The sequence below is a fragment of the Sordaria macrospora genome, chromosome 2 (assembly GCF_033870435.1).
Source record: "Sordaria macrospora chromosome 2, complete sequence".
In the NCBI taxonomy this organism is placed as follows: Eukaryota; Fungi; Ascomycota; class Sordariomycetes; order Sordariales; family Sordariaceae; genus Sordaria; species Sordaria macrospora.
The window spans coordinates 3,070,158-3,087,893 of NC_089372.1; the positions used below are offsets into that span (position 1 = coordinate 3,070,158).

The following is a 17,736-nucleotide window of genomic DNA, read 5'->3' on the forward strand; positions in this document are numbered from 1 at the left end:
TGACGTCTGTGATGTAACCTTATCAACCGGTGATATAGGGTATGAAAACGTCGTTCAGTACCGTTGCTGAAGATGTCACTGCATGAATCTCCCGACCGTGTGGCCTGGGTAGGGGGCCGGATATAGTCTGATGTATATAAACCGATCATTATGCGTCAATCATCGATTGGGCTGTGTATGTCCTGTTTGCGGTCGAAGATGGGTGGCTTGGGCTGGACCGAGAGGCCAGCAATATACTCTCGGGGTGAAATCACACGTGGACAACAGGACGACCTCTTTGTATGACCGTATGAATCTATTCGAGAAAACAATGAAAAGCTATGTATCTCGGCATTTTTATTTTCTTCTTCTTTGCAGTATTGCATCAAAACACCTACTACGACGATACTCATGCGCGGCAGGTAATGACAGGGTAACGAGAATAGTAGTAACACAGTATTGCAGTCATCGAAGACGTCGATGGCAATGCAGACAACAAGTTGGTGGACCAGACTAGACTAGACCACCTCAGAACACAATTCCAATCCAAGCAGGTTCCTCTCGTAACATCATAACACCTTTTGCCGGCTCATACCATGTCCGACATAGCGATTTGGCCATATACATACTGGCCTCCAAGACTTCTGCTTGGTGGCCAGGCTAATCAGTGAACCCGATTTCGTTTCTTTTTTTTCCCTTTTGGGCAATGACGCTTTCAAAAAAGCAAACCATTCCATATCAAGATAGAATCTCGTCTCTCCTAGAATACGGTGCCGTCACTATCAATAAGGATAGGAGGCTCCTTGGTGTTTGGTCGGCTGACTTCGGCGATTTCACGGCCACCCTGAAGCGATAGTAGTTAGCATTGGGAATTCGAAAATTAGACAAAACAATAGGGGTCGAACTCACCTTCCAGCTGCCAGCCTCCAACATTTGAGCAAGGGTAAGCTCGTTACCCTGCAGCTCCTTCTCCAAGGCCTTGTTAACCTCAACGCAAAGCTTGTCGAGGAAGCCAACAGTGACGCCTCTCCACTCCACAATGACATCGTCACTGGGCTCAAACATGGGTGCCACTTCGTTCTCCTTGGTGCCGGTACGTTCGCAGTACGAGGTGTAATGTGCCAAGCCGCGATCCATATCCTCTTTCTTCAATGTTAGGACACCGAGATCGATGAACAGACCACCGTTGCGATACTCGGGAAGACCAGTAAGAAGCTCCTGGCCAGCAAACTGGATCTTCATAATACTCTGCATGGGCTGCATGAGCGAGTAAGTAAGCCACTGGGTAAGCTTGTGGAAGGGAAGAATGCTCTCCCAGGGCGCAACACCGTTGGACTGGCCAGAGGTGTTGGGGAAAGGAGAAAATGTCGGGCTAGAGGGCGACTGCGCCGGCTGAGGCATAGAGCTGCAGGGCCAAGCATCGCCCAAAGAAACGCCATTAATGGCAGTCCTCGATGGTGGCCAGACAGGAGCAAGGCCGCTCATGAGGACGTTCCACAAGACGGGAAGAGGAACAATCAAGCCGTTCGTTGCCTGTGTCGAGGGGTGGTCAAGGATGTGGTCCAGCATGTTTCCAGGCCGGCCGTCCGCGCCGAAGAACTCTGTCTTTTCCTCCAAAGCCTGGCCCAACCTAATAAGGAGGTGAGCGCGGCCTTCGATACCAGCCATCTCGTTGCCCGGTCCAGACTGCAATCCCTGGGCGAGCTTCTCGACGGTGAGGCTCGCCAGGCCATCCTTGTCAACCTGGTACTTGTTGTTCTTGTTACCAGAAAACAGACCCTGATGTTTGTGTCAGTCTAATGCGCTTCCGCGAATCTACCAAGACTTGGAATCCAACTTACAGTCTTAAACATCTCCAAACTAGCAACGGCAATGCCCTCAGATCGCCTGTAGATCCGGCCGTTCTCGTTGCTCTTGTAGCTCCACTGGGTGCCCGCACCGGCGTCTAGCAATACACTGACAAGGAAGAGATCGATCATGCGCTTGCACTTTTCCGTGTTGTCGACATCTTCAGGGAATGTGGAGAGAAGGTGAGCGATGCGGTCACGGCCGCCGATGGCGAAGTGCTGGTGACGGCCGTGGCCGGGAATGGACGTGAAAGGAGCGTCATAGTCTCTCTGTATCGCAGATTGTTAGTTATCCATAATGCACTTCCAAGCGCAGTGTACCTGTTCCACACTGAAGCTCATGTCGGTGCGTTGTGCGGGATGACCCGCTGTCATCTCAACCCCCTTCGGGTCGCACTAACACCGCAGGGTACCCCGCACAGCCAACAACAACAACACCTCTTCAGAAGAGCAGGAAGCAAAATCGACTGACCTTGATGATATTGGCAACAAAAGAGACAACGTCCTCAAACTTGTGCATGTCGACATCAAAGTGGTTAAGCTCATTGCGCAGAGCCTTCTCGGTGACGATCTTGCAGCGCTCACGGACGGCGCCCAGGCTCCTGAGGTATCCAACAGGGTCGAGCTGCGGGTCGGGAGGCTTGGGAATGTCGATCCGGGGGACGCCCGGGTTGAGGCCGGGAGAGAAGGGCGGTGTTCCTGGATTGCTGCTCATGGTGGCGGCTGATGTTCGGTTTAGGATGCGAGAAGTAGAAAAACCGGGAGACTTGATGCTGGACGAACCCGAGGTGAGGGAGGATTTTGACTGCGATGCGCTCAGCGTCGGCGCCTCCGTCTTCGGCGCCTTATCCCTCCGCGAAAAGAGACCCATCTCTGCTGATCCGGTGGTGAGTGGTGGTGAAGTGATGCGGTTGGCTCCTAGTGGACACAATCGGTAGTCGGCCAATTCCTATGGCTGTCTCGATGTCGATGTTGCACTCTGGTTGCACTCTGAGGGCGTAGCTCGGAACGGGAGTGCGCAATTGGCGGGGTACAGGGCTGTTGATTGGCTGTTAGACACTATCTATGACTGGTTATCGAGGCCTATGACAGTCGCCATGCGCCCAGAGGTGATAAAGGTGGAGGAGGAGGATCGCGGGAGGTTGCGTAGGATGGGTTGCACCAAATCGACGAGACAGATTGGTTGAGATTGGAGCAATGGGAGGCTCCGAGGACCAAGTTGTAGTAATGGATTCTCCCGTCTGGTCGGCCGTCTGGTATCGCCCGTGGGGTATTGTTGCAGTACTGCAGAGTTGCAATGACAGGTGGTCGGGCGATAGTGTAATGATAAAGCAGTAATAGGAAGGTAGAGGCAGGTAAGCAAGAGGAGGAGGTAAGGATGTATTACCTAGTAGGTGAGTGATAGTCTGCTATAATATGACTCCCGTCTCGTCTAGTGTCTACTTTTGATAGTATGCTGGCCGGCCTTGCTGATAAAGATGGTTTGTTGCGAACGAGGGTCGGGTTCGGGTTCGGGTCCGAAGTATGGTTTGTTTTAGTTGACGAATCAGTTGAACGAGTGACTGGTTAGAATGAGAAGAGGAAGAACGAATGAACCTCGACTCGGGGACTTTTTGGTTTTGAATTCAGAAGACGGACACCGGCACCTTTTGTTTCAAAAACTCGCAAAGAGCCCTGGTAGAAAAGGAAAAAAACTAAAAAGACGTGGGACGGGAAGGAGGAATGAAAGAAACTAAATGCAATGAGACGGTCACATGGACCTCCACAGAAACCGACATGGGATGGGATGATGGATGGGGATTGTATGGGGACCGACGGCCTGCAAAAGGGGGGGGGGTGACCTGGGAGAGAGAACCTGGGCGCGAACCTTGACGACGGGAGGTTCGAGGTACCTGCCTGGCCTGCTGCCCAGTGCACCTAGTGGGCGCAGAACCTTGAGTGTGTGTGGGCGCGAGCGAGATGGGCACACTGGCACCGGGGTGGAGGTACCTCCCCGCCCTCTTACAGTACGTTCAAAGGCAGGAGCTTGCCTGAAGGACGGGAGCTTGAACCACCCTCCGACCCTGCAGTCCACAGTCCACGAATCTGGCAGTCTGTCCAGTGTGAAGGCAGTCGCATAACACCTGCAGTCACGCACAGCAGGCGGACCCCTGGACACGGTGCCTGCATTTCTTCCATTGCTGCAGCTGCCTTTTTGCGTGGGAATGCATGCCTGCTGGGTGGGATCGAGTGGACATGCAGTGGGATTGGTGGTCTGTGCTGACCCACCTGGCTACGGGAAAGCAACGGGAGGACGTTCGCTCAGAGTTTTTGAGTTGGGCAGCGAACCTGGAACACCCAGACAGCCTTCGGTTGAGCTTCAGTTTTGCTGAATATTACGACATAGCTCGACACCTTCTGGCTTCCGACGCCCAGTTTCCACCAGCCGAGTGTCAAGATGTAACCGAGTGACGAAAGGGTGTGTGACGGGCCCCTTATCGCCTGCAGAACGAACATCCTTCTATTTGATCGGCCGTTGTCCAGAAGCAGCGACGTCGCCGCAATGAAGCGCAATCATGGTTGCAGTATCGATGGGACCTTTGTCGGACCCGACTGGCCGCCTTGAAAAACTTTTTACTCGAAGCCCCGTCTCTGCCCCGTCTCTGTCCGGGGTGCTGGTGGAAGGTGGATTACATCTGGATTCCAACACAACAACTCGACACCCGCCGAGCGCTATTCTTTTCAGAACTCGTACAATGAACGACTCGAGAGTTCCCGACATGGGCTGATCACCAACCGTTGAGGCCCGTCTGAGGAGGGTCGAAGAGGGCCACAGAGGGTCTGGAGCGACCAAGCAACGACTAAAATAAGCCCCACCAGGCGCTAGAACCACTCGCTCTGCTTGTCGCCAGCGGATCCTGGGCCAAAAAGGCAGTGTTGTCCAGTGTGGTGCTGCGCTGAGAAATTGACGCAGCGGAGGCCGGCGGAGGCCAGCGGAGCGTCGAGCCCCATCCAAGCTCTCTGCTCCCCCCCAAGCCCCAAGCCCGGAACTGAAAGGGTCCTCTCTCCCCCGCGGTGCACGGAACATCGAGATCCTTTCCCGACACGGTTCCTCTGCCGACACTATGCTATATCTCTAGCTTACGGCCTCTATACTGGCCCCGATGCACAATTCTTGTTGGCAAATACCTGGGCCGAGACAGACATGAGAGCAGCCACAGCACTGCCATGGCCTGTCTGGAACTCAGAGGACTGCCCAAACGGTCGAGAACAATGAGCGAGGTCTCTGTCTCTGTTTCTCTGTTGCGGTCCCCGTCTGGTTCCAGCGATCCGGACAAAATGACACCCCCTGCAAGCCACCTGTCCGGGAAGACTTCCAGTTGGCCGGATAGAGGGCAATAAACTCCAGAGCAACTCCAGCGAAACTCCAGTAAACTCCAAAAACAGGGGTCCTGAGTGGGCGCCACGGCCAGGAACAGGCAAGGCTCTTCAGCGGTATCCCGGCTGCCAGCCAGGAACCGAAGCTCTTATGCAGGTACATGTAACCTCAGCAGGCCTCCTCGCACACCACCGGACCGTTAGGATTCTTCGCGACACCTTGTCACCTTCTGGAAACACAAAATGCTCCGGAGGAAGATCCGAACGTGGGCCGGCCCTTTTCCACTTTGGTGCTGTTCAGCTTTCATCAAAAGAGAAACCCGGCACTCTGGTAATGTCAGAGAACACCGTTCCCCGAAAGCACGCGCTCGCGTGAACTTGGAACGAAAAAAGGATCGCCATCACGTTCTCCGTGTACTTGCATTCGCAGAGCGTACAGTCTATATCGAGGTCTACACTAAACGGCAAACTGTTGTTTTGACAGCAACTATCGGGGCAAACTGGCGGCGGCCGTTGCAGTCTATCCAACAGATGAGCTTTCACACCCGCCCACCCTGTCCGCTTGCACATTCAATCAATCTGGCAAACTACCGTGCCGTGTTCACACATGTAGATAGTGCGCCGGTGGGATATGCACGGCACTGCAGTTGCATTCGATCGGAGTGGATTGCTTTGACCGGAATCACCACCAATGGTGGCCCATCCACCCAATAAATTCACTATTTCACCCTTTCGCTCTAAATGCCCACAAAAACCACGATGTTCACACGTGTGCAGCATGCGAGCGTCGCTGTGCCTCCTCCACCGCATCATATGCACGCACATCAGCACGTGTACACGGCATTACAAACATTGAAAAAAATGCACAACACGACCGCCAGGATATCAAGACCACCTCTTCGACTTCACATCACAACCTCATACCATCCCTCGCTTCGTCTCGCTTACTGCGCCAGCCCAAGCACGGATAACAAACCCACCCCCCCCCCCCCCCCCCCCCCCCCCCCCCCCCGCAAAAAAAAAAAAAAAACACCGAGGTCGCTGTTTCGCTACATATCCATGCCCATGTCATCCATCATCGAGTCCTCTCGTTTCGGTTTCGGCTGTCTGACATAACTCGGGCCTAGGTATGGACCATAGTGTGCACTGTACAGCACCGGCTACGCTTTCCATATCTTGGGTCCATCAAGAAACTTCGCTTGCCATACCCTGTTTGTCATGGTGTCTCTGTCGAGACCCATCATAACCCATACCAGCCCATCACAGCCCACGACGTCAGCCGCGGCTCCAGCAGAGACCCAGACCAGACTCCTCCCTAATTTGAGCATTTGCAAACACCATACCTTTTTCGACACGCGCACATCAGCCCTCTGCCCGACTGGCTGTGCCCGGACATCATCTTGATCAAGGCAAAAAGAAAGTGTAATCGGCCGATAAGAAGCTTGCTAGGCGACCCAACGAAATCAGAACCGACGTGCTGGTACCCTAACGGACCTCATCCGTGCCATGCCCTGCACGCGAATCGTCTTTCTCGGGTGCGCCTTCCCGTCCTGAAGAATGGAATCATCAAAAGGTTGTCTATCGAATTGGCATCACATATCAGACTGTTCATATTGAATCACCCTCTCTCTTGAGCAGATCAAGACCGCCAGGTACAAAGAGAAATGCGTGCTCGTTTTCGGTTGGCCAAGAAAAGCAATGTGAGTCAAGACAACTCATATGGGATACATGCCCCAATCATATCTCCCATTCACCTCTCCCACCCATATCTCCCGCTCACATTCACGCACTCTCACTTCGCTCACAGACTTCTGATGTCCATCATCCCACCTCCCCTCCGGGACCGCGACCCTGGTGGGTACCGACCGACGAAGACCCCGGGCGAGCCCTACCGATATTACGTTCCGCGCTCTGAAGGCCGAATGGAGCCCGAACGACATTACATGCTTGCTTGATGTCTTGAAAGCCACACATGCTCTCTCTATACACCACTCAACCGTGATTAGTGCTTCATCAAACCGGGTCGTGAACCCTTCCCCCCGTGTCCATCTCCTAAGCGCATCAGGGCTCCTGGGGATCTACGGAGGAAGCCCCGACTACATCTTGAGAACCACTCGGGACCTCTCCGTCGTGTTGCGCTCTGCTTGCTGCTCTTAACATTCACCCCGCTTGCTGCTCCTAACCTTCACCCCGTGCTCTGTGTTAAACGCTTGCTTTGCGCAACAACCTGCTGCTTAGTACTTTAAGGCGAACTGGAAGAGCAAATACCAAGAGTTCGTCCTCTTTCCCCTCTTTGCCGATGGTATGACTCCACGAGTAGTCCGTCCCATCAAACTGGTAACGGTGGACTTAAATCGGTGGCAGGTGGATATAGTGGTGACTGATCGGCACTTCAAACTTCCCTCTTCAGTAAACCGGGGATATGGAATACCTTTGGTTTCCTGGTCTTTCTCTGAGAAACCCTTGCCCTGAAGATCGGTATTTCAACACGTGTTTTGCGAGAATATCCATTCCGCTTTTTTCTTGTGCCAACTGCTTCCCTGTTGACAATCACCATCATACCACAGTACACCATACCCCTTGGCATTTCCTTATATCGTTTCGAAGCCTCACTTTTCCTGTTTTTCTGCCCCAGCGAGCATTGCGTGACCCTGTCTGTACGTAATACTAAACGGCTTTCTCCGTGACATCATCTTTTGTCCTTGCTACACTAGTAGCGTAGCGCTATTGCTCATGTTGCTCACCAAATGGTAGCGTACCCTGAGGAGAACGAATCCGCCTCCCTACGTACCTTTCTTGATGCAGCAGCGTTGATGGCAAAAGACGATCTTCACCAACGGTATTAACGGCGTACAACCGCAAGGCCCCTAACGCCTTCCCTCCAAAGCACCAAAGTCTAGACCTTCCGGGACATACAATAGGGGTCCCCCGAGTTATGGCGATGGGTAAAAGAAGCTATAAAAAGCTCGGATAGGGTAATTACCCCTTCTCCTGCAGTGTACCAACGACAACCGACGAAGCCGTTGAACCTTAAAAAGTAGCTTTGGTCCCCTTTTCGTCTCTCGTTCGCTCGTTCATGATCAAAAGAAGGGTACGAGGAGGGGTAAAGCATCCGTGCTTTCCGAAGTACGAAAACATTTCCTTTCGGTCGATCGGTCTCTCTCAGTCGGTCGTTCGGCGATTCGGAGTAATCGTAATAATGATTGTTGCTCACACGCCACACGCAGCAAACGATAAGTTGTTTGCTGGGGAGGGACTCCTCGATAGTCTCTGTTTCGTCTTGTCTTGATCATAGCGTGATTATCAATCTGTTTCAAAACCCCCCCAAAAACGCCCGTTTTGGGCGTTGACAGTGTCTCTCCGGAGTTTATTCGTACGAACTCCGGGACGTGCGGGGGAATGGGAAGGGGGATGGGCAATTCATCACGAAAATATCATCAAGGTCAGCCAAGCGTGGAAAAGAAAGAAAGAAAGAAAGAAAGAAAATCAAAAGCACAAACGCGTGTGTTCATGATACAAAAACAAAACGTGGCAAGAGCGGTCGAAATAACGAAACGAGCTATGGAGCGGGCGCTGGAGCGGGCTCACGGGTGACGGGACAAGACACGGCCCGGGCGGGGCCGCCGGGGCGGGAGCGGACGGACGGAACGACCGGAACGGGAACGGGAGGGGGATATGAAAATGAAAAAGAAAAATACGGGGGAGCCGGGGAAGTGAGCGGGAAACGGGAAACGGGAAACGGGGAAACGGGAAGGGGGAAATGGCGAAGGGGAAAAAATGGCGAAGGGAACCTGACTGAAGTGAACGGAAGCGGGTGGCAAAAAGGGGATCAACTCATTATCACACACAGACCACCTAATAACCTACCCTTTATGTTGGGATCATGCTGGTTTGGTGTTTTTCTTGGAAAAATATGGGACAAAACAAACACACAAATGAGAAAATGCGATTTTAATGTAGTCTGGGATGAGGGGATGGAAATAAATCAAGATCGATGAAGAGGAAGAGATTTGCGAGCATCAAGCCTGCATGCAGTTTTGTGGATGGGCTAAGTATTCTATTTGTCTGTTGCCATATCGATCTATCATGCCCGGTAGATACGATGTTACTCATATTCCAACCGAATCAACTGCTTTGTTTATATTGTACCCGCGCATTATCCGGCCTAGACACAATATGAATTAAGTTTCTAGTGATTACCAGTTTCTTCGTGCGTAGCAGTAGTAGTGTGACCAGATCCACCCAGAAACGACTTAGTTGAGGTAAACCAGGCAAGCTGGCTGCATCGGAACAGATTACATCGCTCGAGCAACCAAACACATACGAAGGCGTCGAGAATGAGTAAGGATACGGCTGGAATTTGAGGATGAAGGTAAGGATGAGGATATTGTGCTGTGCCCACCAAGCACAACCAAAAGACAAGAACACAACGCGGATGAAACCAACTCCATCTCCTCCCATCCGTCCGCCTTTCTTAACCGTCGTCACCAACCCATGTACGTGACATAATGCTGCCTACGAGAGACACCACCAGGTAAACAAAGAGGTAAAACAACGCGAACATTTCTTTTTATGCGACCAGAACTGAACCAAACCAACCAACCGAGCCAGACCGACCAAACCGTTACAATGAGAAAGAATACACCACTTTGACACCACTCCGTTTAAACCTTGCTCTAAAATATCATCACTACACGCCGCCAACTAAAACATACGAAGGGACCTGGCAACGACCCTGACAGAAAGCATACATCTCTGTGATCACAACCGATATGTAATCACAACGTAAACGAGCTATTGCCCACTCCTCTTGAGAAAAACAGAGGTCCAAACAAATAAGACGCCAAGGAGGAACGAGAACGGACACACAAAGAATCAGCCATGCCAGATATCGGGATCCTACACCTCCAACAGGTGATCGTGATCCGTCTCCATCTCATGGCGGAGGTGGTGATGGTCAGCCACCAGCTCAGCTGAAGCCGTCGCCGCCCTTCTCCTCTCGTCCTCTTCGTCGTCATCGTGGACCAAGTCGATGAACATGTGATTGTCCGCCACACCTTCGTCAGCAGGCGGGCCAATGCCCATAGGGTCGTTCTCCGTCACCAGAGCGGACGCCGAGGGCCTCTTGGTTGTAGAACTGCCGCTCCCCCAAATGGAGTCACGGAACTTGGCTCTGTTGGCATCTGCGTGGTCCTCGTTGTCGTGGTGATCGCGGAGTATCCGGTCCTCGATGCTGAGTGCCCCGCCGGACGCGCTGTTGTCTCCGTTAAAGTAACTCGAGTGCTGGAGAGGCGAGTGATGGGATAGCGATCCCGCGCGCCCATTCAGCGTGTTGGAGGGCGACACAGAGTCGGGTCCTCGTGAGGGGTGGGCGTGAGAGCTGTTAGTCATCGACAAACCCGGCGTCTGGGGTTGAGCTGATGACTGTCGCGAGAAGTAAGTGTGACCGGGGCCGAATGGGTGCATACCGGGACCTGGACCCAGGCCAATGGTATGAGCCTCGGCGTTTTGAGCTTTACGCTTTAAGCTGTTAGCTCTCCCCCTAACATCTTCAGGCAGGTCGTCCGGGTCTTGTACACCATGTTGTTGTAGCAACTTCTGAAGCTTCGTTGGACGGGGCTTGCGGGTACTCTTGGACTGCTCCAGGATCGGAGGCGCCTCGGGTGCGACGGGATTCCATTTATGCAGTTCCTGTCTCAGATAGTTGGTCTCGTATGCGAGCAATATTTCAGCACCTTCGATTTTCCGGAGATAGAAACGTTGGTTCTCCGCATCGGCAGCGTTCGAAAAACCGGAGCACAGAGGAGAAATGTGTTTGCGGAAACGTTCGGCCATGTCGATGATGTCTTTCAAGACACCCTCCTCTTCAGGCCGGAACGGAAGGTTCGGTATCTCTTCGTACCAAGCGATCAAGTCTTCCAGCTTAGGTCGCGATGCGTCCCGAGGGATCTTGACTCGCCAGTCGCAGATCGGGCAGGTGTACTTGTCGTCCTCCTTCACTTTACCCCGGGCAATCTTCAGACACTTGCCATGATACCACTCACGGCAATGCTCGCACTCGATCATCATACCCGCTTCCACACGGCGGCAGATGCAAAACACTTGTCTCGAGCCACTTTCGTCTTCGTTGTCCGAATCGTCATGCTCCCCATCCACGCTGGGCTCCCTGGATGCTGGCTCAGCGGGTGATCTTGGCGTGTCCTCGACAGTGTTGAAACACCACTTATTTCGGTCAAGGACGTAGTCCATGTGGCTCTTGAGAATGTGCAATGGGGCGTTACTTTTTCCAAAAAGCTTCTTTCCCTTACGCATCCAGTCTTCGTGGCGCTTTTGTTCCTTCTCAAGGTCGAGCGTGCCGGCAGGTTTAGCCTGCAGTTCTTCGACCTTCTTCATCACCTCGGCAACCTCATTATACTTGGGTCTTTGAGTATAATCGGGATCTGCGGAGCGCTTGTTCAGCTCGATGATCTGGCGTTGGGCTTCTCGTTGTTTGTATAGTATCGCGTCAACCACATCCAACGTCCCCTTAGAGATTGGCAGGTTGGCGTGTTGTGCTTGTACCGACAAGGAGTCAAGTTGCGAATAGTTCACAACATCGGCGTTGATCAACTCCCTAGCCTTCTTTTCCCATTCGCGACCCTTTTCAAGCTTTTCCTCCAGGTATTTGATGTTGTCCTCGTATATTTGTATACCGAGGCGCTTTCCCTCATCTACCAACTCTTGCGCCTCATCGAGGGTCATGAACTTGGATCGACTCTCCCGGGCCTTTTCGTCCCATCTGAGTCTCTCCAGCGCGCTGTAGAGCTTTTCTACCTCGGGGATGTCGACGTTGAAATTTTGGCCTTCCTCAAGGAGCTCTTCGACGGTGCCGATCGGCTGAAGGTCTCGTGGGAGATCCAGCATCTTCTTTGCACTCTCCTGGAACGCCTTGATCGCCTCGGCTCGCTCCCGTAATTGTTGAATCTCAGGGCATTCGAACCCGATCATCTCCGCGTCGTCAAGGAGGCGATGGATGTTGGCAACGTTGCGCATTTCCCGCTCCTTTTGATCGTGTTCAGCGTTTCCGACGGACTTTCGGACGCCGACTGGCCAGGCCTTTTCGCTTTTTCGGCGATTCTGCTGTTTGCGGATAGTGTAATTAGTCGCCTCTTCTACCCAGTGGTTACAGCGATCGACGAAAAGTTTGAGGGTGGAAAGCGATGGCAACTCGTAGGGAATCTTCTCGCCTTCGCTTAGCAGATTGCGTAGCGCCTTGAGCGACGGTTTTGCTTCGTCGTCTAAAAGTCTTTGATATTTTTCCTCCCATGTCTCCGGCACATTTGCCTTGTCCGTAACCCTTTTAAGGGTAGATGCCATGACCTCGTCGGATTTCCGATAGTACAGGGCGTGTTCTTTGCCTAAAAAGCGGTCGGATTCCTGAGCATCGCAACATTTATGACTTCCAGCGTGTAGTAAGCATAGTACCATGCCGGTCTTCAGGCAAACAAACCGGGAGAGGTAGGTGTATGCCTTGCAGTAGAAACAAGCATACTCCTCTTCAGGCACGTCCACGTCATTAATGGCAAACTGGATCGGGCACTGCTCGCTCGTTTCTCCGTTGAAAACGCAGGGATGGTGCGGAGACGGATGTTTTGCGTCGAGATGCGTGGCGATAAAGTCATGCTTACCGATGAACTCTTTACGCTGCGCCATCTCCCGCTGATGGATCCGGTCAAGAGCAGGGGCGAGCCATTTCGCTGTTTGGATCGTCAACCCGGTACCCGTAATTCCATCTGCTGCGGCCGATAATAGCTCGTCATGAGAAAAGCATGGTTGCCGTCGGAATGTCTGAAGTCGCTCCACTCCAGCAAGACCGAATGGCTCCCAGTCATTAGGGGCGAAATTGACGGCTTCATTGAAGTTGAAGCCATGGTTAAAACCCGCATGGTATGCTTGGGGGAAGGTGATAACGAATTGACCGGCCCGTTGATCCAGGGCGTATACACGCACGCCTGCCTTCTTGAGCTGTTCGGGTGTGAGCAAAGTGACTAACTGGAACAGAAGATCCGGTTGCGTCTCAAATAGCTCCGGAACCGCTTCGCGCATCGCGGCCTCAAACTTCTCGGCATCCTCGCCGGGAATGCCATACCAGGTCTTTGTCGCTCCAAAATGCTGGTAGTTGGCAGAGTACGCATAGTGATCTTCGTTATGCCAACAAAATGTGGAGAATATCATGCCCACGTATACCCAAGGTACCGTCATGCCAGAGATGTCGGTTTTGATATACCTGAAGAGACTTTCTGGATGAAGGGGCAGGAGGTTCAGGTTCCAAGGATCGGTTGAGTAGGGATTGTTGGGGTTCTTCTCCACCGTCGGGAACCCAGAGCCATGTGTCGTGCAGTGAATATCTGCGCCATACTCGACCTCGACGGTCTCCTCCAGGTCTGCGACTAAGCGCCAGAACTCACGCTCAACGTCATCCTCGGTAACCGGACGGTGGCAGTTGAGAACCGGATCGAATGGCATCTTGTTTTCGAAATAGCCTTGCTTGAAGTCGGCAGCCTTCTCCTGGAACTGCTTGAGCGAATAGAGACCGCCCTCTTCGAAGCCAAACTGGCCGTCTCCGACGAGACATCTTGGGCAATTCCATTCATTCTCTGGTTTGCTCTTAAGAGGGGGGTCCAAGCACGAGCCATGGTAGTGGCTATCGCAGGATTCGCAAACCAGCATGAATGAGCTCTCCTCGCTACCCTTTCCGCATTGTTCGCAATTCTACCACCGTGTCAGTAGGGAATATCCATTCAGACGTTGAGATAAGACCTACCTCTCCCGAACTAGAGTCCTCTCTTGGAATTCTGGGTGCCGAAGGGCGAAAGAGGGACATGTGTGAGCCAGCAACTGTTGGTACCGAATCTGTCATAGAGGTCACGTTAGCATACGAGAGCCATGAAGTGTCCTGGACTCGGAGCACAGATTTTAAATGAAATGAGACGACATATTTGCCTCGAAGACAATGAGACTGTGTACAGCACCACATTCCCTTGGCTCGCGAACATTGACACGCCTGAAGGTGAGGGGAAAATAGTATGACGTACCCTTCTTCAGCCTCTTGCTACGACGACTCCCTGCTTCTCCATCGTCCTTGTCCACTGAGCTTTCCTTCTTGGCGGAATCCGACGTACTGTCGAAGCTTAGTTGCCGCTTCAGTGAAGACGAGCCAGCTGCTGATGTTCGAATTTCAGGAGTATTTTTGGCGGAAGACAGCGGAGTGATGGTTTCTGATGCCGGGGCCAGCGGACGATTTATACTTGTAAACCCTGAATTGATTGCCGTGAAGCCTCCAGTGTTGATGGCTGTGAAGCCACTTTTGACCGGTGGCGCTGGTATCGAGGGGGCGTCTATCATGGTGACATCCCGGTCAGGATCCCTGACATGCCCGTTGACTGCTGTCTCCATGGGGTGCCGAGATGGAGATTCACCACGGAGGTCTGATGGGGTCTGGGCGTTGGATCGCTTCATAGGGCTTGGGGCTGGGCTGGGTGTTAGAGGCCCGCCATATTCCAGCTCGAGTTGCTGATGAACGCCAGGCTTTGCGACTCGCAAGTAGTCTTCGTACGGACAAAGCCATTTTTGATACGAATTTTTCAGCGACGTCGATAGAGACGACATTATCTTGCCGCTATAGCCCAGGTCACGCCCGATTTCCGCCCATTTTTTGAGTTTGCACACCTTGTCGAACCCTCCCCTGGCTTCAACGGCTTTCTTCAACCGAAATAAATCAAGCGGCTTTTTGTCGACATACGGAAGTCGCGTGAGGTTGTTCCCGTGTTGTCTGTGAAATTTCTGAAGGGCGTCGATATAGTTGATATTGGCGCGCGAGCTGCCTTCGATCGAGTTTAGTTCCTGCTTGCGAGTGCGAAAGTGGAAACTCTGTGGTACACGGGTCAGCAAGGCCATCCGTAAAAGTACTTGTTCAACAAGATTGCGTGGTTGCAAATGGCATCACGGCTGTTGACGGGCGAGCGAGCGTACCTCGGTGTCAATTGCAAAGTCGGGGTTCCACGACTCGGGCGGAATGATCTTGCAGATACCATATTTGCTGGCTTCTGGCGTGATTTTGCGGATGTACTCAAAGGGCTCCTTCCATTCTTCCTCTGTTGGGCAATAAGTTGGTGCCTCTTCGAGACCGTGTGGTCGGCTCTTCTTCTTTGAGGGTTCCTTGCACGCGGTAGGCTGGCCGCGTCGCTCCACCGAATTCAGATCGAGAGGTTCGCTCTTCATGAAGCTCAGCGGAATCTGGGGTTTCGGAGGATGGTAGCCGTTGGAGTTGACTGGCGCCGCCTTGGACTTTCCGTTGCTGGAATGGGTGGTAACAGCAGGGGAGGCTCGCGCGCTTGCATTGTTGCTCGACGTTCCGGCAGCCGCCACAGCGACAGACCCGCCTCCAGAGGGGGTGGACACCATGGCGGGTGGAGGCTTGTCTTGGAGGGCGAATTGATAATCACACAAGGCGAAGATCGGTGGTGGGTGGACCGAGACGCAGCAGTAACGTATTGGCGTTTACGGAATCGGAGAGTCTCTGTCTTATCGAAATATCGGACGCATCGTAGAATACAATGTTTAGAAGCTGGTTCGGGCGAAGAACGGTCGACAAGGCGGGACCGCGAAATGATTTAGCGCTGCAGGGAGTTGTGAGTGAATTGAGGTTACGATATTCGGTTCTGCGCTGCTGCTATTAGTTGCTGGCAGGGTCCGCGCGGACAAAGGGCCGTGGGAGAGTCCCGGCTGAGCACAGATTTCCTAGGGAGCGAGCCTTGGAAACCTGAAATTCAGGAGCCGGAGGTCGACCGAGAGTGAAGTGTATGTCGTTCCTGTGTGTGTGTCGCAGAAGGAAATGCAGATCGAACCTCTTCTGTGTTCCTCCACAACCTCAGTCTACCGTGTTAGGGTTGGCTGTTTGTACAAGCACTCCGTATGTATATACCGTGAGTGGCAGCAGAACCAGCCAGGTTCGTTGTTGAAAAAGGCGATTTGGCCCGGAATCTGTTCGGTGACAACCAAGAGGTTTGCCGTCTGAACTATTCAAGATTGCGGTATGGGGTGGACAACTGGATGCGTTCGTAGTGAGGCTGGTTGGTGATTTGTGGGAATGAGTGGATTGACCCGGAAAGATGGAAGGGTTGGCCGAACAAAGGTCCAGATTGTTCGGAATTTTGCTGTGGTGTTGTGTTGTTGAAGATGGGGAGTGTAGGTAGACTGGAGAGAAAGAGAGGGAGTTGGAAATGGAGACGGAGGCCGGGGCCAGGCGGAGACCGGAAGGGAGTAAGTGAAGAAGTGGAAGTGAACGTCGGGTGGAAGAGATGGCCGGGACCTGGACGGCACGAGGCGATGTGAATGGTGAATGGATAGAATGTGGTGTGAGGATGAGGTGTGTGGACGCCTAGACAGTGAACTGATTGATAGCAGCTCCCCCCGGTCCCGCAGTCTAAAAGTATACAGTTTTGAGGGTTGTAGGTGGGAATTGGGATATCAGGGAGAGGGCATGTCGAGTGGGCACATTCCACTTGCACAGGCTGAGACGACCAGTTTGACGGGCGGCGGGAGACGGACGGAAGACGTTCAAATCCAGCAAGGACCACAGGCAAGGCGGCGCTGCGGCAGCTGTCGGGACGAAAGGGGAGGCGCAACTCTTGCAGTGCGGTCACGGTAGCAGCGACGCTAGACATGATGCCGCCCGCCATCCAACTTCAGTCGCGGTCTTCCGGCATCTGGTGGGTCTCCACTAGACCCTTCTAGGCCAAGTACCTCTGTATCTTCCATTTTCATCAATGTCATCGATCGGCTCGGGGCTCCGTTGAAGTACAACCACCAGAGTCGCACCTGGTATATTAAACCGTCTGTCTACCTCAGCCACTCTTATATCAGTCGGGGGAAAGTTCTCTGGTGAAAATCTCATTTGCGGCTGAGGTCAATAATGACAGCCTTTCCGCACTTCTCTAGTTCTCCATCAAGACTGCCCTGACCAGAGCGGTGCGTCGTCGTCGACTGGAAACTGCAGTGCGCTAACATATTAGACGTACCTACCTACCTCTAGAATGTCGATGTGTTGTAGGTATTGTCTCTCTTTTTCTCCGCTTCATCCATCTTGGCGATTTCATGGTAATCAGTCATATCCCAAACCCCCGTAGTCTCATCCACCATCCGTCGCAAACAAAAGTGGGCTCCTGCAAATTGTATGTGTTTGATCCCCTCGAGATATTGGCAGGGGTGAAGGTCCGAGCTGCGGTGTAAGCATCAGTGCACGCCATCGCAACTCCCATGTACATGGAAAGATGAGGAAATCAACATCGAGAGGTCAAAAGCAAAAGAGGTCTGATTCGTTTGAAATCAGAATGCTATGGCCTCGGAATAAGAGAAGGCAGTTAATCGAACAGAAAGAGCGGCGGGTGGTCAGCGTGTGTGCATCTGGATACATATGCTCATGCTTTCTATTGCTCGCTTTAGGAAACCAATGAATCACCACACACTGATAGCAAATATGGTCCGATTCCTTTGGTTCCTCGCAGCTCCTATT

General features: G+C 52.7%; 2 protein-coding genes across 2 annotated transcripts; both read right to left on the reverse strand.

Moving 5' to 3' along the window:
- Positions 1-278: 278 nt before the first annotated feature.
- On the reverse strand, positions 279-3,521 carry SMAC4_03939 (uncharacterized protein). The gene is made up of 5 exons (XM_066090025.1): positions 3,214-3,521; positions 2,299-2,864; positions 1,821-2,096; positions 889-1,758; positions 279-823 (listed from the first exon to the last, which is right to left on the reverse strand). The coding sequence occupies exons 2-5, from the start codon at positions 2,695-2,697 to the stop codon at positions 740-742; spliced, it is 1,629 nt and encodes a 542-aa protein (XP_065946116.1). The 5' UTR covers positions 2,698-2,864; positions 3,214-3,521; the 3' UTR covers positions 279-739.
- A 5,716-nt stretch (positions 3,522-9,237) lies between these two features.
- Positions 9,238-17,142, reverse strand: SMAC4_03938 (uncharacterized protein). Its single transcript, XM_003348044.2, has 4 exons — positions 15,195-17,142; positions 14,258-15,092; positions 13,987-14,075; positions 9,238-13,934 (listed from the first exon to the last, which is right to left on the reverse strand). The coding sequence occupies exons 1-4, from the start codon at positions 15,624-15,626 to the stop codon at positions 10,083-10,085; spliced, it is 5,208 nt and encodes a 1,735-aa protein (XP_003348092.1). The 5' UTR covers positions 15,627-17,142; the 3' UTR covers positions 9,238-10,082.
- Between the last annotated feature and the right edge of the window lie 594 nt (positions 17,143-17,736).

Bases quoted from the DNA above. Each gene is read 5' to 3' on its own strand.
- SMAC4_03939 (XM_066090025.1), bottom strand. From the start codon at position 2,697: ATGGGTCTCTTTTCGCGGAGGGATAAGGCGCCGAAGACGGAGGCGCCG. The intron at 2,097-2,298 runs GTCAGTCGATTT...TCTGCGATACAG, and splicing joins TTGTTGCCAATATCATCAAG to AGAGACTATGACGCTCCTTT. The intron at 1,759-1,820 runs GTAAGTTGGATT...CACAAACATCAG, and splicing joins GTTTGGAGATGTTTAAGACT to GGTCTGTTTTCTGGTAACAA.
- SMAC4_03938 (XM_003348044.2), bottom strand. From the start codon at position 15,626: ATGGTGTCCACCCCCTCTGGAGGCGGGTCTGTCGCTGTGGCGGCTGCC. The intron at 15,093-15,194 runs GTACGCTCGCTC...CGTGTACCACAG, and splicing joins ACTTTGCAATTGACACCGAG to AGTTTCCACTTTCGCACTCG. The intron at 14,076-14,257 runs GTACGTCATACT...CCTCTATGACAG, and splicing joins TAGCAAGAGGCTGAAGAAGG to ATTCGGTACCAACAGTTGCT.